The sequence below is a fragment of the Nipponia nippon genome, unplaced genomic scaffold (genome assembly GCF_047370975.1).
Source record: "Nipponia nippon isolate SJK-2023a ecotype South Korea unplaced genomic scaffold, ASM4737097v1 scaffold_8, whole genome shotgun sequence".
Classification (NCBI taxonomy): Eukaryota; Metazoa; Chordata; class Aves; order Pelecaniformes; family Threskiornithidae; genus Nipponia; species Nipponia nippon.
In genome coordinates this window covers 12,844,333-12,869,768 of record NW_028262402.1, presented here as the reverse complement: position 1 = coordinate 12,869,768, position 25,436 = coordinate 12,844,333, and the positions used below count along the sequence as shown (strand labels likewise).

The 25,436-nt window shown below is 42.5% G+C and overlaps 1 protein-coding gene across 2 annotated transcripts; it reads right to left on the bottom strand.

The window, feature by feature from the left end:
• Positions 1 to 647: 647 nt before the first annotated feature.
• Positions 648 to 24,611, bottom strand: TRIM36 (tripartite motif containing 36). 2 transcript variants are annotated; one of them, XM_087742440.1, is made up of 10 exons: positions 24,492 to 24,611; positions 23,255 to 23,489; positions 15,191 to 15,534; positions 11,874 to 12,020; positions 10,575 to 10,670; positions 9,377 to 9,630; positions 8,633 to 8,757; positions 7,788 to 8,081; positions 7,187 to 7,484; positions 648 to 5,683 (listed from the first exon to the last, which is right to left on the bottom strand). In XM_087742440.1, exons 1-10 carry the CDS (start codon positions 24,516 to 24,518, stop codon positions 5,329 to 5,331), a joined length of 2,175 nt encoding a protein of 724 aa, XP_087598566.1. In that variant the 5' UTR covers positions 24,519 to 24,611; the 3' UTR covers positions 648 to 5,328. The 2 variants fall into 2 exon arrangements, with proteins under 2 accessions (XP_087598566.1, XP_087598565.1); XM_087742439.1 differs by having other exon boundaries at positions 15,191 to 15,516; positions 24,492 to 24,609.
• Between the last annotated feature and the right edge of the window lie 825 nt (positions 24,612 to 25,436).

Below are 25,436 nucleotides of genomic sequence, written 5' to 3'. Positions count from 1 at the left end.
TGACTGTGTGGCTGCTTTAACTGCACTAGGACAGCTCACAGAACGTGCACTGTGAATACAGCCTCCAGCACTTGCCGGTGCACACACAGCAGGCCTGAAGGCAGCAACCACCAGAAGCTGGAACGTAAAACATCCTGAAAGCAGCAGTGTTGACAAATGTAAACAATGAATTTTCAAAGAGATGCAGATTTAAGCAGTGGCACCAATTTTCAGAACTGCAGAGCAAGGCAGGTCCATTAGGCCTCTTGATGGGGCTGCTCAGGTTGGAAAGCTAAGCACCATCTGCTTCCTCCACTAAGGAATGGGTAAGTTCCCCTGAAACTGCCCAAGAGTCAAGTTCCTTCTGGACACACATTTTCCTCCTTTGCCTGGAGAGGGAGCCTCAGGCAGACAAGTTCCTAACATCAACATCTTAAGTAAAAGCCCGATGTGGCAGTTAGCCCAAACTAGACTCTTTAGTCCTCTTAAAATTAGAAGTACTGGTATGTGGGCTGACTTCCCCACAAGTCACCTGTTGTCATCTATTGTAAGAAATATTTCAACCAGGGTACTTCAGAGCTGGGATGTAATAATGCGAATGACCAAAATACTGTATTTTCAGCTTTTATTAAAAAAGACATCACATTTACATTTCAGAATATTTTTAAACAAGGCCTTTTTGTTAAAGCTTTAGATATCTAAAGAGTGTCTACATGATTCACACTTGCATGGAGCTTTGCAAATCACACAGTAGTCACCAAACAGCTATATTGCACAAAGATCCACACAATACCACACCATTCTTAGCTTTGTCTACATTGTAAAGTGCTGTATCGTAGGAAGAAGCTTGTTCTGGAAAACTAAGTATCTGGATAGGCAAGTACTGCTGAACGGTATTTCTGAAAGGTGACACTTCCATTGTAGTGGAAAAAAATCTGACAGTGTGTTGTCAGTGCCTCTGACGGTGTGGTTTTTTATTTAATAAGCTGGAGTAAGCACCATAGAGTACTGTAATGAATGCATCCTAAGTATTCAAGTAACACCAAAAACCAAATCAATTTTTAAACTCAGAATGAGATAAATACAAACAGACATATCAAAAGGTAGATAAATGTTTAAAGTAGCATCAGTCTCTGTCCAGTAGAACAAGTAATTGCATAGCAGAGCACATCTTAAATGAATGTAAGATAAAGCTATAGTAGGAAAAAAAAATGCTAAATTTTTAATTTCTTATGTCTATATTCTCCAACTAGTAAAATTTAATCTTTTTTTTTAAAAATAAATGAGTCTGAGGGACTGTCTTAATATCTAAGATACAGTGTTCAGTTTATGAATAATTCCATAAAGTAACAAAAGGCCAAAGCCTGGTGATATTGGTCCAGATGCTTACAAAGAATCCAAATGTGGAACTGTGAAGTGCTAACTGTGACATAAAACTTGTAATTTAGACCAGTTTCTGAAACAGAGGAATCAAAAATGATAGATTTGTCTGTGGAAGGAGATTTGTTCTGGGAACAACAAACTGGAAAGTTCAACCCTATAATCTATAGCTTTAAGCCAATACTAGGTTTGGTAGATGAACAGACAAATGGTGATGAAACAATGGGAGTCACAGCTACTGAAGAGAGAATCCTATCTCCCGGATTTATTTGACTACTGGGCTCACAAGAACATGAGTCGTCTTACTAACATGTAAAAGTTTTCAGTGCTTGACTGGCTAATCACGGTTCAATAAATGACTGAGGAGAAAAAAAAGTGGAAGGAAGAATAAATTTTAAGAGCAGAAAGAGATTTTCTGCATCTTACTATAACTTAGGTTGCTCCAAGATCTGGAAAAGCAAGGAAACAAAAAAATGATCACGTTTCTGTTACCTACGAAGCTCCTCAGGAACACTCAAGTCTTGAAGTGACTGAAGAGCTCCAGGAGGCTCTCAGGACTAAGTGACTAGGTAAACGAGCAGATGAAACTCAGCATTAACAAATGCAAAATAACACAGAAGGTGGGGAAACCCTGTATGTGCACAGCTTGTTTACAGCTAACCATCAGGATTGTGTGGAAAACATTGCAGAAGAAACTTTGTAAACGTCAGCTTAATATTCGGTGTCGACCAAAAAGGCAAATACGGTTTTAGTACTATGGAAAGAAGAAAAACCCAGAATTTTGTCATCCTTCACAGCAACAGAGTGTCTCTATGGAAGGCTCCTTCGGTCAGCTTCAGAAGGCAAGAGGAGAAAGAGGGGCAGCAGGATGCTCACCAGTACAGAATGGCTTCCATCCAGCAAGAGGAAACGCAAAGGGGAGGACACAAGGGGAAAGAAAGGCTATGATAACCATCTGTTACAAAAAGAAATGACCTAAACAATAACTAGCGAGGGAAAATTTGCCATTTCTCCTGCAGGAGAAATTTCCAGAAGACACACACTGCTTCACACCTGCTGCCTGGGAGATCAAAGTGTTTCTCACACAAGCACACAACGAAGCTGTGGAACATACTTCCACACAGCCTTACTAAGGCAGAAACATTTGCGGGTGAGACCTAGACAAGAGGTTGCCCTTGCTGGGCCTTTCTAGCCCCGAAAGGGCTGTCATGCTCATCTTGGCGCAGATGACATTTCTGCCAATTACTATTTCTGCCAGTTTCTTCTGACAGTGGCCACTCGACAGAGGCTTAGTTAGGAGAGAGGACACTGGGAGGGGTAGACTCCAGGTCAGATCACTACAACAGTTCAAACAGCAAAGCACACAAAGGTTTTGCACTATGACCTACATTCATTTAAGCGTATTGTGATTTTCAGGTCCCATTTCATAGCTCTACAGCTGTATACATGTACTTAGTAAGCATACTTCACACACATTCATCAAAGATGCAACACTATCCCCAAATTAGAAAGCATATCCCCAAATTAGAAAGCACCAAGCATGTATTAGAAACACCCTTCACTTTAAATCCTTTTTTTTCCACAACACAAGTTAACAGTGCAAGTACCCAAATGTTTTTTTACGTAGATTACTATAAACAGATGCAGTCCACCTCCGTGCCCAGTAAGATCATGTAACAGATCCTCCTGGAAGATATGTCAAAACATATGGAAGACAGGGAGGTGACTAGAGACAGCCAACATGGGTTTACCAAGGGCAAATCATGCCTGACTCATCTAGTGGCCTTCTGTGATGGAGTGACTGCATCGGTGGACAAGGGAAGAGCTAGGGATGTCATCTACCTGGACTTCTGTAAGGCCTTTGATACAATCCCCCCTATTCTTACCTCTACATGGGAGAGACATGAGGTTGATGGATGAACTATTCAATGGACAAGGAATTGGCTGGATGGCCACATCCAAAGAGTTACAGTCAATGGCTCAATGTCCAAGTGGAAACCAGTAATGAGTGGGGTCCCTCAAGGGTCTGTACTGGCATCATTATTATTTAATATCTTCATTAACAACAGAGACAGTGGGATTGAGTGCACCCTCAGCAAGTTTGTAGATGACATGAAGCTGAGTGGTTCAGCTCATTTGCTAGAGGGAAGGGATGCCATCCAGAGGGACCTTGACAGATTTGAGGAGTGGGCCCATGTGAACCTCGTGAGGTTCACCAATGCCACACGCAAGGTCCTGCACCTGGGTCTGGGCAATCCCCAGTATCAATACAGACCAGGGAATTGAGAGCAGCAGAGGGGGATTTGGGGATCCTCGTGGATGAAAAATTGGACATGAACCAGCAATGTGCGCTTGCAACCCAGAAAGCCAATTGTATCCTGGGCTGCATAGGGAGAAGGGTGGCCAGCAAGGCAAGAGAGGTGATTCTCCCACTCTCCTCTCTTGAGACACCACCTGGAGTATTGAACCCAGCTCTGGGACCCCCAGCACAGAGTGGGTCCAGAGGAGGGCCACAAAAATGATCAGAGGGCTGGAACACCTCTTCTGTGAAGAAAGGCTGAGAGAGTTGGGGCTGCTCAGCCTGGAGGAGAGAAGGCTCCAGGGAGACTTCATTGTGGCCTTTCAATGCATAAAGAGGGCTTAAAAGAAAGATGGAGAGAGACTTTTTACCAAGGCCTGTAGTGACAGGACAAGGGTCAACAGTTTTAAACTGAAAGAAGCTAGGTTTAGATTAGATATAAGGAAGAAATTTCTAACTATGAGGGTGGTGAGACCCTGGAACAAGTTGCCCAGAGAAGCTGTGGATGTCCCATGGCTGGAAGTGTTCAAGGCCAGGCTGGATGGGGCTCTGAGCAACCTGATCTAGTGAAAGAGGTCCCTGCCCATGGCAGGGAAGTTGGACTAGATGATCCAACCCAAACCATTCTGTGCTGCTATGATTCTACGATAAACTACTATGTGATAGTTTTTAACATGAGAGGAACAGAAATTTGAGGGGAGACATCCTTTAAGGCAGAAATTGGGTCTCAAAACTTAATCAGTGCATTTTTCATATTCTTACTAAAAAAACAAGCTGTTACTACATCAAAAAATTAACTTATAGAAACAATATGAAAAGAAATACCTGATTTTTTTTAAAAGTTCACACATTATTACTCATGTCAATAACTCATTTGCTTTTGCCTAAATACCAGGTACTATTACTCACACATGCAAACACTTCTGATTTTGGACTCTAAAGTCTGATGTTTAAGGTCGAATTGCACTTTATATATTTTATATAGCCTATAGTAAAAGCCTGAAAGAGTAAAGAAACTTACCATTATGCCACCAACTATATGATACCAGGTGTCAGAATTCGAGTTTTAGCTTACAGTCACATTAAAGGTATGACATGCAATCAGATTCTAGTTTACCCTCCTCCTTCCCAATATAACCTAAACGTTAGCTGCAGTTCTGCTTTCTCCCTGCTTTATGTTGTGTTTTTGCAAATGTTATTTCATGCTGAAAGGCCCGACCCCTGGTACTCAGGGGTTAACTGGAAAGAATTTATCCCCTCAGAGGCATTCAGGCAGATTTCTTAAAAGGAGAATGGCAATCACACACTGTCAGCTTTGACGTCATTAAATGCAAAACTGACTATGTGAAGATTCAAGTTACATAAAAAGGCAGATTTCTACCCCTGAAGAATAATTTTGGTTGCTAGTCAAACTTCTTCCCTGCTTCCCCCTGGGAAGAAAGTCCGTGGAGAACAGCATCACACAGATCAGGAGAAAGGCAGGAGAGTTCCTGGAAGAACATTTCCCACTCGTGTGGGAAGCGTCTGGATCATTTGTTTTAAAAAAGCATGGCCCAGAGGCTTGTGAGCAACTTGTAGACAGAATGTAATTAATCAGGACTGAAAACTAAGGTAGAATTCTTCTGCACTCATCTTCCATCTCAGAACAGCAATGGGAAGAGATTACTGCACTAGATGTCATCGTGGTACTCTCCGTACTTTGCTGTGACAGCTTCCTCAAGATGAACTGCCGCACCACCCATTAAGGCAAATGCTGGGTACATTATGCCAGAGCAGTCCACCTCACACTCATAAAGACATTTCATACAGCCTGCGTCGTAAAACCCCACCTTGCCTTTGTCATAGTCGAGGCAGATGCCCAAGCATGACGGCAGGGGAAGGATTCTGCTCGCTGGATCCTTGGGGGCAGCAGGTGTCGTGGGGATAAAGAACTTCTTCATGCCTAAAGTGACCAGTGTGAAAGGCTGTGATGAGTCAAAGAAGGCATCTTCACTCCCACTGTCATGACCACTGTCTTGCTCGTTTCTAGAACAGAAAAACAACGATTTGCTTTTGTCAAATTCTGAAGCAGGATCAGTGATGTGAACTGGAGAAAACATTTTTGTAAGATAAGTAACACCACACAATTACCCGCAAAACCTTGTGGGGTAAAAATATACCTAAGCCAGGAAGGAAGACGCATTTAGTAGGTGGAGAACACTGACTTGGGCCACTTCAAACAACTAATAACAGTTAAACACTAATGAGGACGAGACCACAGAAGGCTTTACTAAGGAGTGGATGTATCTAAATGCACTCATGCCAGGCAATCGTTAATGAACCTACAGGTACAGTAAATTAGTTAACTTGAGAAGTAATTTAGCGAATATGACTAATCATTACAGACAAGATATGTTTAACTTTATTTACATAATGTTAAATGACAGCAGTAAATACGTTTAACATTACTGTTGTCCTGTGAGTTTTCTGTGTCTTTAAAATTCACAACACAAAAAGCTGTGGTTTAAGTTTTGTTTTGTTTTGTTTTTTAAAGTGCTTTTAAAAGGCTTCTCTGAACCCCTGTTTCCCAGCTGGTTACTGAGGAAAGTTTGTAGCCGGATTTGTTCAGTCTACACGCTTTTCCCCCTACTTCTGTCCCCAGATGCAGACACACTGGAGAAGCACGCATTCTTCTGTGCAGACAATCCCTAGCTAAGTTTGCATTTTGGGGTGTTTGGGGGGAGGCTGGATGTGTGTCAGCTAAAGTTTCCCAGATAGTTGTGTGGATAAGGAAAAAGAAATCAGGAAATCAGGATCTAATTTCTCATTTTACAAAAAAGGCTCCATCTGACTTTAAGCAGCTCAAGACATTCACATTTTTACACTTTCAGTATGTTATACAGGAGGAAGCCAATACATTTGTTAGATTCCTGAAAAAGTTAAGAGTCTCCAGCAGATAGCCTCCCAGCCTGCAGTTCCTAGACACATCCAGGCTTACTACAACTGTAATGGAGAGCTGGTAATATTTTTGCTGGTTTGTCCACTGTACTTTGGCTTTTGCTCAGTAGCACTCCAGTACCGTATGCAAGCGTATAGCCTGGGATAACACAGTGATTTGGAATCCACCATGGCGCAAGCTACAACAAAGTACACAGATACGCACAGTGAACATTGTACCTCTGAATGGCTGCCAAACCTAGTATCCTAAGAGAATTAAGGTAGAATCTAACTATTGACAACTAAGCATTGCTTCAATCTTGCAACTGATGCTTTTTTTACCTTCTTGCTTTAACTGACATATATTGACATCTATAGGAACTTGATTTCTTTACCAAAAAGAAAGAAAATAGGACTCTGGATAATTAGAACATCTTTCTACTAATGGTAGGGGATGAACAGGACCACCTGCTTACACCATAACCTTCAAGCCACTTTCCACTGCTTACATTCACCTTGTTTACTATTTGAGACCAGACTCGTTCTTAATTTATTTTTTAAAAAGCCATCTCCTTATATAAAACATGTATTAAGCAAGACTCTGCAATTTACCTTGGGCTGGTCACATCATTGGTATTATGGAATAATTTCTGTATCTTGTTGCTAGAAACAACTCCCACTTTCACCAGGTACGAATAAGCTTCCACATGAAAGGCCCAGAAGTGCTTCCCTTTGGCAATCCCAGTGTCGCCAATGATGTAATCCAGGGTTGTGTAGCATCCGACCTGCATGCGCTCAGATCCCAGCAGTAGAGGAAATCCAGCCCTACTTTCCACAGAGGTTCTTCCTGGGTTCAGCAGGAGATGTTCACTGTTGTACCCACATTTGTCATCAAAAAGAAAACTGAAAACTGAAAAACAGTATCCCAAAAAAATTCCTCTTAGTTAAGTATTTGGCCTTCCATGCTTATAAACTACATTTTAAGTCACACTGGCATTAGAATTTCTCACTTTTAAAGGCTACCAGGAACGTCATGCAAGTTAACATAGTCTCAGTATGCTACCTACTTAACCTGTTTGTTAACAGTGCTTCTAAATATTTATGCAACAGGTAACAGTATAGTAGAAGTCTGGGAGCTACTGGAAACCACCTACAGCTCTTAACACCAAGAGACACAGATTGTCCACCTTGTGGACATAAGAAAACCCAATACCTGGAGCTGGAGGCGTACGCAAAATAACTTCTCGGCTCCAAGGGCTACAGATAGACCCTTTATATCCTCGAACTCTAAAGGCATAGCTGCTGTTGTCATCAAGATCAGATATTACTTTGCTCTTGCTGCAAACTTCGATCTCCTGCCACGTTGCACTCTCCTCTTCTCTATTAAGCTTACGATACTCGAGAACATAGATATCAGCTGAGTCGGTCTTCCCAGGGCATTCCCAACTGATCAGAGCTTTGTTGTACATTCTGCTCTGTTCTTCATTGATTTCTGGTATTTCTAGACCTGGAATGCCAGAGATTCAGGAGAAAAAAACCTCAAATTTAGATACATGGTGTTTTAGAATTAACCATATGAGGCCTTTGTTGAGTGGCCATAGCACAGTGTCTGTGTGTGTGTGTGAGAAATCTGACTCACTCAGTTAAAGAGTGCAGATGGGGATGTTTCTGTTCATGCACTTAAATAAATCCCTTACTTTCTCTTTTTACTTTGAAAGTAGTATTGTTTATTTTGCTGGCAACTAAAAAAAAACATATAAAAATCTATTCTTTTCTGTCATGCAACAAAAAGCTTCTAGGAAGACCTAGTTATTACTTAACTAAAATGTTTTGGAAGCCAATGTAAACTGGTACTGAATGCGATGGCATCTTAGCTTCTTTATCAAAGCTGAAATTAGCATTGCTGCGAGGTAATGCCTTGTGGATCACGGAGACAGAAGGGACAATGCAAGTCACAAGACTGAGTTCTGCAACTGCACCCCTGCCAACGTTTTGCCTCTTTCCAGAGAAGCCCTTAAAGCCATAACTTGAGAAAGACCTGATGCTCTCACAATTTACCATTGGAATGGAAGGACAAGTCACCAAGGATCTCTTCTTGCTTGGCTATGTCCACCACAAAGTCTTCAAAAGTAGTTTCAGCTGCTGGCCTGAAGCTCTTCAGAGATTCAGTAGCTTTTTGTATTCTGAAAGCACAGAAGCAGAGGGATGGCAGAAGAGAGAAGAAGGAATACATGTGTGCATTCCTTAAAATAAAAATGCTAGCTTTTGCTTTAAAAAATGCTCTGTTTTCATGTACTTAGTGATGTCTCCCAGGAATCTCTGTCTCTCGCAAAATTTAAAGGCCTTTTGTAAAGATAACAAACAGGTAATAGTTCAGTTGGCAGAGCATTTCAACAATTTGGGGCATTATGTTCAAAGAACAAAATAGGTGTGAAGGGCTAAAGGAGAACAACTATTAAGATCAAAGAGTTTAAAGCCAGAAGAGACCTCGTAGATTAACTTGCAAATTTCCGATACAATCTCTGAGCAAAGGAATGCGTCAGTGAGCTGAATGGGCTACCCTTCCACTGCAGTCCTGCTGAACAAGGCTAGGCACCTCCCAGGACGGAGCCCCTCCTGTGGGCTGTTTCTTAACGCACACTGTAGTATAGTAATTTCTACTGAATGGTACTGGGACGACCTCTGAGCCTCTCCAATACAAGGTACTGCATTCAGTACTTTGCTAGCAGGTGTCAAAAGAATATGACTGACCAGACATCCTGGAACAGCACCTGTACCTCAAACAGAAGATAATTAAGATACCTGACATGAAGTTGTTTTGCTGTTTGAACAAAACAAGACGGATCAGTTTCTTTAAGCACTTCTTGAGCATATCCTACAAGGCCGTTATTTTCCAGGAGCCCTTGATATTCTTCTGCTTGTGTTTGCAATTTTTCCAGCCTTAAATTCTTAGAAACTTCAATTGCCCTCAGAGCTGCAGATTTCTTCTCTTCCAGGACATGATATAATTTCTCAAAAGTGTGAGATGCTTCTTCTTTAGCTCTTTCACTGTTGCACTAGGAGGGAACAAAAAGACATTTTAGACAGACTCCACAGCACTGTGGCCGTGTACAGAAACTTACTTGAGATTGTTGAAGATATCATAGCAATCTAGTCATCTGTTTGACAGACAGGACTAACGAGCTTTGTTATGTTCTCCAGCACTGAAAACATGATCTACACTGCACCCAAGCTTGTAAGCATTTACTATCTTAACATAGAGAATGAAGAGCAGGAAAGTATTCCTCTGATTACGTCTTGAGTTATGCAGGGCATTTGTCCAAACAGCTCATGGAAAAGCACTATAAAAGCAGGTCAGCCTCTGAAGTCTGCATGCCCAAGTGCTAGGTGCTCTTCCATCTTCCCCAATCACCTTGAACTGGGGGTCCAGCCCAGTTTCTCCCATATGCTCTCAGAACCGTAGTGCCACCTCTGACTAGTGCCCTGGGTAAAAGGAACTACAAAGCACAAAGACAGTCTGTATCAAGATACGGGCAGGGCCATGAGCTCCTGCAATTTCTGTCATCATGTTTTTTCAGCTTGTATGTGAGCATCCCCCCAGCTCTGACTCTTCTGCAGGGAGATTCTGCCCTTAATTCTGACCTTACTGCAACAACCTCAAGGTAAGCAGACAGTGTAAATTGTGCAGCACCATTAATACACAAGAGCTGTAAGTCTAACCCACCTCTCTTTGATTAAGGTATCAAATAAGCTTTATTTCAATTAAATTTACAGCAGCACCCAAAACCTAAATTCCCTCTGTATGTTGCCCAAATTTCACACACTGTCAGGACTAGGTCTTACCATGTGTGATTCAGGACTAACACAAACTGTGCAAAAAGTGTTTTACTGGCTAACTGAAAAAAAACAAAAGGATTTGAAACACTTCACTGAAAACAGTTTGACTCCCTGCTATGCCCCTGCAAGGGCCAGCCCCAGACAACTCACAAGCCACTCTTACCTCTGTTTCTTTCAGTAGCAGATCCAGCTGTGTGATGTGAGCTTTCACCTGGCTCTCCTTACTGATGAGGTACTCAACATCTTTTGAAAGCTTCTCCTGGTAAAATAAAACAGCAAGCTGACAGAACAAGGGTATCGCATCCAAACTGATGACCAGCACAGGCAGGTCATCCAGCTAGCGCTTGGTTTATCTAGTTAGAAGGACAACAGCCTGCCAGCAGTTACGAACAGCAACCCTGCAGAGAACTGCTTGGTGATCTGCGATGACTGCACAGGGGCATCAGGCCACTGCTGTGAGCAGGACTGGGGACAAAGCCTCTAAGGACAAGAGGTAACAGCCTCAGCTGGCTCATTCCATCCCAGCCACAGGAGTCACCCTCTCAGGCTAGGAACATGAGGCTTCAGGACGTTACTTAAACTTACAGAAAAGCCTTGTTAGTTATTAACTCATTTATAGTCAGACTTGCTAGAAAAATGAGTGGTTCAAAGCATGAACTTATGAATGTCTCTGCACCTCCTTAGTTTCAAGAGTTAACAGCTGTACAGGAAAAGCTTTGCAAACAGGCGAGGAGGCCAAAGAGCACAAGGCACACTGGTCTGGTCTTTTTTTTTATTCCCTCCCCCCTCCTCTCCCCCGCCTTTTTTTCCCCCTTTTTTTTCTTTTTTCCTTTTTTTTCCCCCTTTGTTTTCCTTTTTTTCCTTTTTCCTCCCCCCCCCCCCCCCCTTTTTTTCCTTTTTTTTTTTTCTGGTGAGCAAGGGAGGAAGAAAAGGAACAAGAGGCAGTAGCAGCAATCATTCTTTAATAACAAAGCAGTGTTTGCAAGTCTTCCCTGTTGTACTGTGCTCAGCGAATTAACAGCTATGCAGCTTCAGAAACACACAAGCTTCCAACAGATACTTCAGATGCAAATTTTTCAGGAGTGCTTCTAAAGTATCAGCTAACCCAAGCCACAAGGACACTCAAATGAACATTCAGAGGTAAAAGCTAGATTGTAAAGTATTAACTGCTTAAACCTTCTGCATTGGTCAGTACTACTGTACAGTTGGCTAAAATAAGGTGGAAGCACTTTTAAGGGGTTACGTTTCCAGCCCTATAGAAAATATAGTTTAGTTTCTCAGATGCGCGCTTTGTCACACTAATATATGCATTAACAGATGTCGCACAACAGCATGCCTCATGACTAGTTCAGTGTCCTCTACACACACGTCCTGGCTTCCTGCCAAAGGGAGTCTGCCCTTACAGCAGCAGCTCAGTACTCTTCCCCTTCTTAAGGGCAGGTCCAACAATATTTACTTTTACCTTAAGGGTTTTGTAGGCAGTGCTCATGGTTGTTACTCTATGGTTTGCATGACATCCACCCAGTTTACAAAGATGACAAACAGGCCTTCTGCAGATTTCACAGTACATGTTGACCCTCTCCATTTCATGTTCTGGACACATCAAAATCTAAAAAAAAAAAAAAAAAAAAAAAAAAAAGAGAGAGCTGAGAGAATGCCGGTGTACTTCCAAAAACTGAGGTGCTCAGCAAACCATCAAAACACTCAATCATCCCACAGCAGCATCTGATTCCATCAGTGCATTTTTTATATTCACTTTATCTTCCACCTTTTATATTTGTCCATGCCAGCGAAAGCCAGGATAAACACAGTTTCATAAGGTTTACAGTTAGTAAACCTGTAGCAATGTCTGTGTACACATTACTTATCCTCCGTACTGCTATCAACTGCAATCAACCCTTAGCTAATCCATGCAGTTGTTCGCATGACTCAAGCTCCCTACACTCCCCTTCAGAGCTGTAAATGCAGTATGTAACACACCCACCCTGTTAAATTTAACCGTGTCCATGCCAGCATCTCAGCTCTCTCTTGAAATGGCTATGAACTGTTTCTTAAAGCAAGGGTTGACGTAATACTGTAATGATTTAAGTCTAAGATACACTTGGATCAGCCATACAGCCATTGCTCTTGGAGCAACAAACAAAACGCAACCGCCACCACCAGTCACAGTCAGTTTAAAGACAAAAGGCTCCACTGTTTCAGGTTTTCTGTCTGACTCCAATTGCAAGTTGTTCATGCTGAGCACTAATTCCAGCATCAGCTTGAACAGCGTTGTAAAAAAACTGGTGTTCGCTAAAAAATCATCTTTCAAAAACTGAACATGTTAAAATAACTGCTCGAAGAGGAAAAAAAAAAAAGTGGTGCTCAACTCCAAGCTCAAGGAACAGATAAAACCACCTAAAACAGGGTGAGGTCATTTGGGTCTGTCTATTCCATGTTACCAAAGAAGGGGTCTTGAGGAAGCTTTTCAGTTTCATGTCAAGGAGAAGAACAAGACAGCAGTGACAATAGTCAACACACACGCACGCAAAAAAAAAGGACAGGAAAGGGCAAAAATAAAAGAGAATTGTGAGTAGCATAAATACGGACACACTAAGCTAAAATTGCAGACCATGTCTGAAACCAATTCTCAAGCCCCAAATGTTATCTCAGGCTATGGTGAAAAGGCCAAAGACACCAATCTCACTAGTGCCTTGGTACATAAGACTGTCATTAAGCAGAGTACGCAGTAAGCTAGCCTGTTGTCATTGACTGCTAGATTAAAAAAAAAAAAAAAAAAGGAAACTTTCAGGAAAATCAGCTGTGCAGGCAGACATCTCCAAAAACTGAAGTCATGCTGTTAGTCTGTGGAAGTAATTTTTCCACAGCAGTGCATTGTCACACCTAACAGAAACCACGTATTTTTATTCATCTCCTCGAATAAGCAAGAATTAGTCTGCAAGATAGAGACAGAAGAGGTCAGCAGATTACCTTGTCTAGTTCTCTCAAAATTCAAGAACAGTCAGCCCAGTACGTGCTTCTCCCATCCCCACCACACACATTACAAAGTGCTCTCCAGTCTGGTTGTAAGTTAAAGTGATGACTGGGAACATAGTTTAGGAGACCAGCAAATACTCCATGCATTCAGTTCAGGTCTTAACAATGCAGTGCAATGAAAAATGCACCTTCTTTGTATTAGGCTCAAACAGTTGTCAAAAAAAGTCTATATAAAAGCACAGTAAAGATCAGTTTACTGTTGTTGGGAAGTTTTTCTACAAAGTAGATGTATCTATAGTTGATTTAACTATACTATGTTTTTCTCTCTTTTTTAAAATGGTACATCTGTCTTCACATAGAATTTGAAAAAGCTAAATCCCACACAGGTGCACACACTTGATACATCAAGGTCAGAATGATCTAAACCACTCTTCTCGCTTTTGCTCTGCTTCAACAGAATTCAACTACTGACTTTTAAACCCAAATTCAGTCTGCATGTAGTGTAACAATATATGGTACCTTTGAGAGTACACAAGGATCACAAGATGCCTTTTTTTATTTTTAAGTAGCAATATTGCAGCAGCGAGGGTTTAGATACCATGTAATCAAAGTTTTTAAGGAGCTGTACAGCATTTTAGATCAAGAGCTGGAAGACCTCATGTAAACTTTCACTTTACTCGTTTATCCAATAAAGCGACACTTCACAAAGACAGCTGTGTGCTAGTGTGTTTTAAAGCATATCGAGCATATGCTTGTTCTTAACTGGAATGAATGTGTTAGACTCAAGAAAAACGGCATTAAATGGACTTCTGGATAGTCACTATCTGCCAGCTCGCTAGCTTTTGAGGCTCAAATTTTTCCAGCCTCAGAAAGAAGGTACACCACCAGTCAAGAGCTTCTCATGCACTGCACATTAATCAAGTCTACTTAACTCCATCAAAATTAATCAGGACTCCTTGAACATCGGCATTTCCAGTATCTGCGGGACCTCCAGTGAGGTCACTGGCCACAGGCACACAAGAGTGCTGGGACATGAAGACATATTGTGTCCTTTGTTAGAGAGATGGCAGCTGTGACAATTCCTCCCGTCATGTAACTGAAATTCAGTAATGCACTGCCATGTTCTGCACCACACTTAGCAGGAGAAACAAAGCTAAAGGCACTTCGCAATCACTCTGTTTTGTCTGAATGCAGCAGCAGCAGCACTGTGTAAAGCAGGAAACTTGCCATTACATTTTTCTCTTCTGCTATAGCTAAAAAAAAATAACAGGGTGTAATAACAATGGAGACCTGAACTACTCCTTTTGCTATTGCTAGATGCAAGGAAGGAGGAGAGAAAGAAGATGCTTCGTGATGGATCAAGTTCAGGCACAAAACACCCAAAGGGAACCTGCCTTAAGGGGACAGGGGGGAGGTCACTTGTGTTGGGTTTTATAAGTTTACCACACACAGGCATCCTCCTTGACCTGACTTTTAGGGAAAAGCATTGCTATTCTAGATGTTCAATATCATTAAGTCTTACCAAAAAAAGAAAAAAAAAAGACCCAAATCACAAATAACACGATCCATTCCCCAAAGTAAAAAAATCCATATTTTTAGGGTCCCCTTCAAATATCTTCTGAATGTCCTCTTCAACGACCACTTCAGCATCAACAAGATCAAAAGCTTATGGTTCACTCAATAAATAACAGCAGTAGTCAATAAAGCAACAACAGTCCTAAAAAGCAACTACTGTTGCACATATATGTCTGAAGCTATATGTGGATGCTGCAACGCAAATTCTGTAAGATACGGTATACTTACCTTGGGTCTGAAGTTGGTGGTTGGTCCTACATACTCATGCTGGGCTTTCACAGTTCCCCAAGGATGGTGTATTTTGAAACATTCATTGCAATAGCTGGCACTGCAGTCCATGCAGCTCTTTGTGGACTCTTGAGGTGGAGGTTTGCAGAAATCACACATAATAGCAATGGCTGCCCTGGCTGCCTGTCTGTATCTTTCCACAATGGTTTCCAAAGTAAAGTTGCGAAATAAGCCATTGATGCCACGTTCTCCAAGATCAATATCCCGCTGGCAACCCGGACAAGGAAATAGACTTGATCTAGGAGTCAGTGAATTGCGTTTTCTGCCTGTGTAGACACCAAATCCTGATTTAGGAGGAGCATAAACAGAAGAGGTTTAGATTTTAAAGGAAGAAGCACAGGAATTTATGAACCAATTCCAAACTATCGTAGCACATCGTCCAAACCAGTACAATACCAATTCATATGCAGTCTGCCAAGCCAAAGAGGGTGTAATAACATTTGCCATTACAAGGCAGTGTAACATCTGAGTCAAGGGGACATTACAAACTACTACTCTAAAACTTCATTCTATATTAACATGAATTTAGCTGTTCCAATCCTATTGTCTTCATATAGTTTTGGATGCACTCAAGCTGCAGCCTTTCAAAACAATAAACACAAAACTTTCCAGCAACCAGCTAACTGGCTGCCCATATAGAAAGCAAGAGCTTTGTAACATACTGAAGTGAAAGATGCTTATTCCCAGAGTGAGACTAGTTATTCCCAGACAAATATAGCCAACTTTGAGCTCCCTGAAGTTTACTTTGGCTGAGTCAAACTTATCCGGCGCATCCCAAGAGGCACCATAAAAAAATAAAGAGGAAAACAAGAGAACTAGTATTACTAGTATGAACTCTCAGCCAAATCATTTTGTCAAAATATGCAGAGGCTGACTTGGCGCTTGCTGAATGGGCTTGATAAAGGAGGGCTGCTAAGTAAGCCCCACACACCAAAGGGGATGAGGAGATGATTATGTCTGAGAGACTCCTCTACCCTGAATCGGGGAACCACAGATCTGCATGGTTACACAGGTTACATCTATCTCTTTTAATTTCAAAAGGGGACAGCAGAGAAGCTCCACTCCTACCGAACAGCGATGCACAAATTTCCCCTCCTCTCCAAAATAAAGTGATCAAAGGCTCAAGTAAAGCCACAAGCCTACAGAGCCTTTGGAGCCTCATCAAGGGGATGGCTCACACAGACCTAAAAGCTATTTACAGGTTAACGTTCTTGAGGCTACCAAACAGGGAGTGCATCCCCACGTCTCACTCAGGAGCTCACAGGGCACAACTATCAAAAAGCAGTCCTTCATATATTTCTGATGCAGGCTAAGTCAGTGTTCAGGCTTAACATGTATCCTCTCAGCTTCCCCTTACAAAGAAACAAAAAACCATCCTCTGTAGCTAGAGCATGCTTTTAAAATCCCTTTGAGAGGACTGCATTGTAAAACTTAACAAATTTGTAAAAGGAGGTATGACTTCAAGCTGAACTCTTGGTTTTGAAATTAATTCTTCTTCAGAAAGGGAAATTTGTTCTCATCTGTATTTAGTCAGTATCTTCCCATCAGAAATGTTGATGCTTCATTTCTTTTTCAAGTGTCCTTTGATGCTATCCCAAAGACACTTGCCTTGTGCTGCTCTCCTGTGGCTGCTTCACCCAGCAATCCAAAACCTCCCTTCCTAGCATGCCCTTGACAGTCTCTTAAAAAAAAAAAAACAACAAACCAACACTCTCATAAGTAACTAGTGCCCCGTGGTAGTTATGCATGACCACCAGCTAAGAAGACACAACCAGAGCATGAGTAAGTATGTACAAGCTGGCAGTCTCAAAATCAGCTAGTCTCATGCTTTTCTGTGGGTTCTGAACAGAACAACTAGCCTGCAACTACAGAACAGTATGGGCGACACAAGGCACTGGTCTACAACTCTCTGGCTAAGGGAAGCAGAGATTTTTTTTATTTTTTTTTTTTTAGTACTTACTTGAAGTGAATTAATTACCCAAACTGCACGTCCTGCAGTACCTGTAACTTGGCACACACAGCAACACACACATGCAAAGCACAGCAACAGCAGTGAAACACAAACTGTATTTCCAACGTATTCTCCAAGCTAGCACTGCACACAGGAACACAGAGAGATCTTCTATGCAGACTTCTACAATGGCCTAAACTAAAAGATGATTTCGCATGCAGTGCCATGCAGTCAACAGTTACAGGAAAGGATCTGTAGTACTTACACTTGCTAAAACTAAGAAAATAATGATACAGTGTCGTATGTACAGGGACTGCCTACAAGCAGTATGCTATAGCAGAGAGCAAGCAATGACAAAGCAAGGTAACAAGAAAAAAAAAAAACATGGTGCAGTGGTCAAGTTTAAAAATACAATCTGAAATTCGTATCCGGTAGCATGCTTTTGAAGTCTGGCCCAAGTGGCTCAGATGTGGAAGGGGTGTTTGTTTAACTCAAAGGTGAGTTCAGCTGCATCCCAATGGAGGCCTTTCATTCTGCCCGTGGTGGACCGAAACGAGACCATCATCACGAGCCATGCTCTGCGAAGACTGGTGACACTCTGCTTACGGAAAGCAATCCAGTATCAAGGAAGTCCTGCGCATCCTCAGATGTCTCATCCCTTTTCACTGACAGCACTCTAAGAGCCTAGGGTTGTTTTTTTTTTTCCCCTAGAGTTGGTTTTTTATTCCCCTGTTTTAAACCCTGGAAGTTTACTTGCTAAGCTTCTTGGCGTGCTCTGCCACTGCAATACTTAAAGTATGGAAACATTCTCTTTTTGCCTAGAGAGCGTTAAAATAGCGAGTGTTAAAATATTAACATGCCGTAAGAATTAGTCTGCTTTCTGCTTATGGGATTTCTACACTCTTATTTTAAAAAAAAAAGCATTGATGAAGTGATAAATTACTTGGAGCACTACCTTGCCTATCTATCTGTCTTGTGTTCAGTTTGCTAAAGCTGAATTCTCCTTATATAAAAACAACAACAACAAAACCAAAAAAAACCTCATAAAAAAACAGAGCAGCAAAACGCATGGATTTTGTAGTTGCATTAGATGTGCAGCTCAGAGAAAGTTAGGTTCTCCCCATACTGCCTTTTACACTTTGCCAATCTGGTTTATAACAAACAAGTATGTATTTTGTAAAATACTAGGAATCACCACAAGAAATTTTCCACTGTGGTTTGTAAACAGACCATTCCACTTGCAATGAATAGCTCAATCAATAACTAAAAAATCAGCACAACATATGCACATGCTCAGACTCCAAACTCACAAATACTAGGATACAGATTGCAAAGATTAAAGTCAAGGAGCAATCTTAAGTATGTCTTTTAAAGACAATGTTTAAAAGTCCTCTTCCCAAGGAGAGGTACCACCACTTAAAATGTTGAAAAGCCCAACCTGCAGTTGATTGTTTGCAAAGGGATAAGACATCTTACAGATAAAATTGTGGTTTCCAGGTAAACAGTATCACCAGAATTCTATGGTTATGGAAGACATGAAAGTTAAATGTGTGAGAGTTTAAAAAAATAAAGATTTTAAAAGTCAACTGGATTCTCATAAAAGTTAAAAAAAATTTATATTGCCACCCCCCAAACTCAGTTAATGCTTCGGATGGATTTTTAGGAAGAAAGAAAAGAAAAAAAAAAAAAAAAAAAAGAGAAGTCAGTAGCTGCAAAATGTTACTTTCAGTTACTTTAATCTTTCCCAAATCAAGGGTGTTTTCTGCAAAAAGAGCAGATAAGGACGGCTTTCCGAGAGCTCTGGCGGTGTCCTACGGTATCTTTGTTTTATGACACTTTCAGTCTTCAACCGAGGCAATTTAAACTTCCCCTTCCGGTTAGCTGCTTTGTCCTCCACCAAGTGTGAAATTCAGATTTGTGTTTAGCTCAGTTCATGTCTTTCTTGAAGGACACAGCATTTCTATGGATTTCTCATGTGCCTGCCACATTATGGCAACATGGAGCTTTGGGGTTTTTTTTCCGTTTCTGACAGAGCATCACATCAAAAAAAGAAATATTTATGTTAACAAACCCACACAGTGGCTGAGATGCTCAGACTAGCTCAGTTCTGGAAATCAGATGTACTTAAAACAAAGAGGCACTGGCTATCCTTCAACCCGACTGTGTCACTAAGCACACCAAACATTACAAACGTATCAATTTAAAATATTTAGTCTTCCTCATATAGTCATGTACCATGCTAAATTACTAGAACCAGAACTACCTACTCAGATTAACATGATGTAAATTTCGATCTTCTTCTTCTTTATTAAATTAAGTGGGTTCAGATACAATGAAGAACCAGTTAAAAAGCGGTTTAAAATTTAAAAGCGTTTCTATTTAAAAGTGATGGCCAACCATGACCTCTAAATGTTACAAAGATCAATCTAATAATTACGCTTCACTACCAGTAAGACAGCAGTTTTACTGAAACTTGAGCATGTTAACTATTGAATATTAAAAAGTATGGGGTGAGGGGGGTGACTGTTGGGTTTTTGTTTTACAGGGAAGAGAGAATGCGCGTTTTTGCACCCATCAATACACACAAGAAAAAAATATAATCCAACCCTTAATTGAATTCCAGTCCAGTTGACCTTTAAGTCAGTGTTAAACAGAATGAAAAGCTTTCCTTATAGAAGTCCTTTGCTGTACCTTTGCTCACTGCAAAAGCCATTTTGCAGACTTGACCACTGACAAACAGCTATACGCTAACCAACAATATTTAACTCGAGATCTAAATGCTAGACTATCTCTAGCCAATACAAGAAGTGAAGCATTTCTACCTCTCCACCCAAAAGACCTCCTCTGTGAGGCTGCGAACAATGAACAGAAAGCTGTTTAGAAATAAAAAATGAGATATACCATTGGTTTACAATGGTTCAAATGAAAAGCATCAAGTGTTTTCTCTCCTGTGGCTGTTAAACTCCTGCAGGGCTGAAAGGCAAGAATGTTTAATTTCCTAGCACACTAAACAACTGTAGTATTTAAGCAGAACAGAAAAAGGGAGAAGAAGAGATGGGGGGAGGAGGGTGAGATATTTCAAAGGGGGGAGAGGGGGAGAGATATTTCAAACATTAAGTTTCTGCATCATCCATCAGTGCTGCACAAGTGTCAACATAACCACATTACCTGCTTTAATTTGGCCAACACTGTAATTACACTAACATTACAGAAAATGGATTAGCAATAAGAAATATCCTTTATTTTCATTTTATATGCAAAAAATTATTTTACATACAACATAAACAGTGGCATTTTTTTAAACCAACATATTAGATTTTAAGAAACACATGCACTCCATTTCAACTGAAAAATAAAGAGTTCTACCAGGTCCAGCCTTTTTACATTAAGATAAATTGTATTTGTAAATGCCAGCTGTGTGTGCACAACAAAGACAGAACGTGGACCAGTTCCTTCTGGCATCTCAAGAATTTAAATGCCAAAATCATTTTAAATAGATGATACTCCTCATGGAGATAGCAGGGATTCCTTACATTTAAAAAAAAAAAAAAAAAAAAAAAAGAAAAAACCCACAGCAGGAAGAAGGTGTCATATACATTTTCAAATATAACAGTAATGTCTTGACAGTGACACGCCCTACACAAGCCCACCAGAAATTCTAGTGGTTTTTTGCTGTACATGTGAGGCCTCACTGTGGACATGTTCTTGTACATTTGCTCTCTTACGGAGCTATTTTATTACAAATTCCCCTAAGGACCACAAAACAAATTAAGCAAGGCAATGCACAGTATGGGTGCTTTAGATGCAAGACGAGAATTGTACAAATGTAAGTGGCAAGCTGGTTGAACATTACTGGTACCAAACATCTGAGAGCAAACCTCACACCCCACATAGCAATGGAGCTATAACGCCTGTAACACTAGAAGCAAAGACAGTATAACCTGAATGTCCAAATGTATCCTTTAAAGCTCCCATTTCCATATGCTTTTCATTCTGTAAATTTGAACTGTCTTGAGATGTTAATTTTCCTGTGATGTGCGTCTGCCCAACTCTCTTTTTGGGGAAGAGCGGGAAGCCCATTATTTCCAAGTCTCAACACTATCTTGCTACTCATCAAACAGGTATGAAGTCTTTAGGAAAGCATTCATCTGCCTCTACTAGCAGGTCAGATGAGGAGCCAACACACATAACTTCCCATCAGTTTGCTGGGATGGTGGCAGACTACTGTGCATTTAAAGATTACAACCTGCGTGCATGTATCTCAGGGGGCAGGAGTACCAAGAAGGGGTCTTTCTTGCCCTGCTGTTAAAGGCATAACCAAGCAGTAATGCTAAACCTTGCGAGAAGGGCAGCCAACAACTATGACAGCACTGCGGATTGAACTCTGCAAATCTAGTAGTAATTAAATGTCAGGTTCCCAGGGGAGTTCTGCCTCCTCCGTGCACAGGGCAGACGGTGCCAGGGCACCGTGCATGGGCCGTGTTATGCTAGATCACTGTTTCTACTGCCCGACGGAGGAGAGCAAGCTGGAGGGCAGCTTCTGCTGGGAGATAAAGGATTACCACCCTGCTTACGCTGCTGAAGGCAGCGCCAGGCGGGCTGCTTCCCATGCACAGCCTGACCGATACTCCCACACTTCACAAGCCACAGTTTTCACAGGGAGGTCAGGTCGCCCATGGTGTGTCCACCACTCCCCAGGCACCCAGCCTGGCGCTCCGATGTCCACGTTGTAAAAACATACAGCAGACAGCTGCAGTGGAAACCGGTGATCGCTTCAGTCCATGCATACAATGCCATGCCAGAACATTATGCTTACTGAGGAAAACAGGGAATAGACTTGGATTTGGGAGAAGGCAGTCACCAGTGGGTTCTCTTCATTCAAACTTCACCTAACACTGCAGTTAGAGCGGGCTTAGAAAGCAGCTGAAGTAGAAGCTGAAGTATGTAGAGCTAAGCAGTGACTGTGGGGCTGTGCACCCCATATCCAGAAAACAGGACTGTAATGAAGATAACTAGCCATTTGGTTTGGGGATTCCCTCAAATCATGTAAGCCTCAACCAGCTAAGCTACAGCAAACACAGCATTCGCTTACTGAACTGATTTAAAAGGGTACCAGCACTAACAACTCAGGAGCTGTGTAAAAGAAGCAGGTGAAATAAAACATTTGAACTTTGAAAACTGAGGAGGATGAATGTTAGTAACACATGAAATGAAAGACACAGCTTTAGGGTTTGTCTTGTGGGTGACTCTTCCAGAGAACTGAGGACTGTGGTTTTAAAGTGGATAATTATGTCAGAAGGAAGCCTGAAAGCCAAGATGAGGTTTCTTTCAAGAAGTATAACGTGCACAAAGTACTTTCGATGTATCTACGTAAAAGCAGATCAACTCATCCGTGGATTACAGAGGCGGCTATAAGAATGTTTCCAGTGTGGTATCACAAAGAGCACGAGGACTCCTACAGCTAAGTGCTCCTTAAAGCTTCGAGCAGATCACCCTAAAAGAGACTGTTAGCGCAGTCTTCTTACAGTCACCTGTCCTCCAGTTCTGCAACCGTGCAATGATCATCATCTACGGAAAATGATTTATTGTAAGCATAATGAAATGGGTAGGACAAAACTATCATTTGCAAAGTCTGCAGAGGCTCAGAAGGAAGTTGGAACTGCTGAATTTAGGCTGGCCGAAACCTGAGGGAACCACCTCAACAGTACTGCTGACAGGCAATAAAATCGCTGAAATCTACATCTCGACGCTATTGAACATGATGCTATTGCATCTCAATCTAACTGAAATGCAGGAATAGACAAACACAATGGTTACAAAGATTTACAGGATGCTGCAAAGACAAATCTATTATATATGAAATATAGTGCACTGTCCTTAAAAACATTCCCATTGTTCTTGCTACAGAATGAACAAGACTTGCACTATCCCTAAGTCATCTCTTTAACTGCGTCAGGAATACTGGGAAGACATTTTACCAATGCAGATACCATTCAGCTTAAGTCAGTCGAATACATAAAATTAGGAAAACACACAAAAATTCTGATACATACCTGATCTACTAATCCTGTCAATTCGGTCCATGCTAGGAGAAGCGATTTTAATTCGAGGGCTACTCTGATTAGAGGATTCAGAGCCTCCATCAGCAAAAGAGTCTTCGAATGCAAAGAGTATTTCTTTCACACATTTGTGACAGACATTGTGCTGGCAAGGGAGGATCAGTGGATGGGTAAATAATTCCTTGCATGCTGGGCAGATGAGCTCTCTTTCAATACCCTTAATGGCAACCTTCATGACAGAAAGAGGGAAAAACAAGTGTAAGTGCAGAAAACGAGAGCCAGCAAGACTTACTGCACAGCTATATGTCACCAAACCCCAGCTCTGCAGAATAATCATTGCACACAGTTTTAGCTGGTTTGAGGCACTCCTCTGGTTAACACTGCAAACAAATCTCAATTAACATTTATGAAAGCACCGACAACGTTCATTTCAACTGACATGAACACTGCCACTAGGCAAACTCAGTTCATCTTTAGGTCATGTCTGCATTGCAGGGGAGGAAAGGAGAGGAGGGGAGTAGTCTTAATTCCACTTAAGGATCTAGTGAAAAGAAAGCAACCATACTTTTAACAATAGGAATCCATACGTTTAACTCGGTTTGCTCGCTCGCTTTTCGGGGGGAGGGGGGGGGGGGCGGGGGAGGGGAGAGAAATAAATTAAGTGTCAGACTAGTTAAACAACAGGCTTTCCTGCCGTGTAATTCGCATTTAAGGACTGAAAGTGCCTTGACTTCATTAGGCTAATAGTTCGAGCCAGGAACAGTATGTATGTGTTTATTTATTTATTTATTTGCCGCACAAAGAGCAGCCCGTGGATCTGTGCAGCTCTTCAGTAATTTAATGACCCCACAGCCATCTGGCACCGCGCTCCAAGGCCGGAGTATCTGCTGGGGAAGCCAAGGGCAAGCGAAACCCCAGCGAAGCATCAAGTGGCGAGCGCAGACACCGGCTGCTCGGCGCCCGCTCGTCCCCTCTCGGGGTTTCAGCGTCCCGCCCGCCAGGAGGTCAGACCGATTTTGTGTCGGTGCCTCCGGCAGCCCGTCCCCTCCGTCCGAAGACCTCCGCGCCAGCCCTGCCCGCCGCCCCAGCACCGGCCGGGCAGGGAGGAGACCGCCGGCGCACACCCCCAGCCCACCGCCCCTCCATCCCCCGCCGCACAAGGCGCAACAGCGGAGGGGACGACAAACCCGGACCCGGCGGCCGCCTCCCCCGGCTCCCCCCCCGCGCTCACCGGGCTCTCCAGCCGATCGCCCTCCATCCCCGCGCCTCCTCCGCCCGCAGGCTCCGCCGCGGCTGCTGCCACCCCGGCGGCCCGCCGAGGGGCGGGGAGCAGTGCCGTCCGCCGGGCGAGGCGCACAATGGCGAGCGGGCGGGCAGCGGCGGCGCGGCACGGCACGGCACGGCACGGCCGGCAGGGGGCAGCGCGGTGCCGGAACGGCCGGCCACCGCCCCTGGGCGGGGCCGCCCCCGCCGCCCCGGCCCCGCGGGAAATTGGCTTTATTTTACTTCTTTTATCTTTTTTTTTTTTTTTTCTTCCCCCCTTCGCCAAGCGGCACCGGAAATGTCGCCCGTCCCTGCGGCGGGGAGTATTGGGTACTTTCCCCACTCAAAACCTTCCCCTGGTAAGGGAGGTGTCGCACAGGTGTGTCTGTCCCCAGAGGGAATAACATCGCGGTACGTCGGGCGCGGGAAAGCGACATGGACCGGGGCATTTTAAGGGCGTAGTAGGCACGCATCAGGCGGCTTTCGTGGCAGCTGGGACGAGAAAGAGGTGGGGAAGTGGTTGTCTGCGCCTCCCACCCTTCCCTTCCAGCATGCTTCCGTTGGAAAAGGTGCAGCAAACACCCTTTTCACCACCAGCCAGAACAAACAAAAATTACTTTTAAATCTCCAGCTTCTTCAGGTTTTGGCAAGGGTGCAGACGCAACCATTGCAGGCGCAATGGTGTCTGTAGTTATCGTAGCATTAGGCTCAGGGAGAAAAATGACTAGTTAGGAAACTCAGAGTGAAAGCATACAGTGTCCTTGTATTACACAACAGAAGGAGGTTTAGTTAATTAAAACAGACAGAGCCTGGACTATGCAAATGATGAAATGCTGTCAGTTTGACAAACCCTATATTTGACCTACTTGCCTATTTAAACGACTAACATCAGGACAAGAAGTCCCTTTTTCCC

Bases quoted from the DNA above. Each gene is read 5' to 3' on its own strand.
- TRIM36 (XM_087742440.1), bottom strand. From the start codon at position 24,518: ATGGAGGGCGATCGGCTGGAGAGCCCG. The intron at 15,535-23,254 runs GTATGTATCAGA...CTCCTAAATCAG, and splicing joins TGACAGGATTAGTAGATCAG to GATTTGGTGTCTACACAGGC. The intron at 8,082-8,632 runs GTAAATTGTGAG...CTGGCATTCCAG, and splicing joins CTTGTCCTTCCATTCCAATG to GTCTAGAAATACCAGAAATC.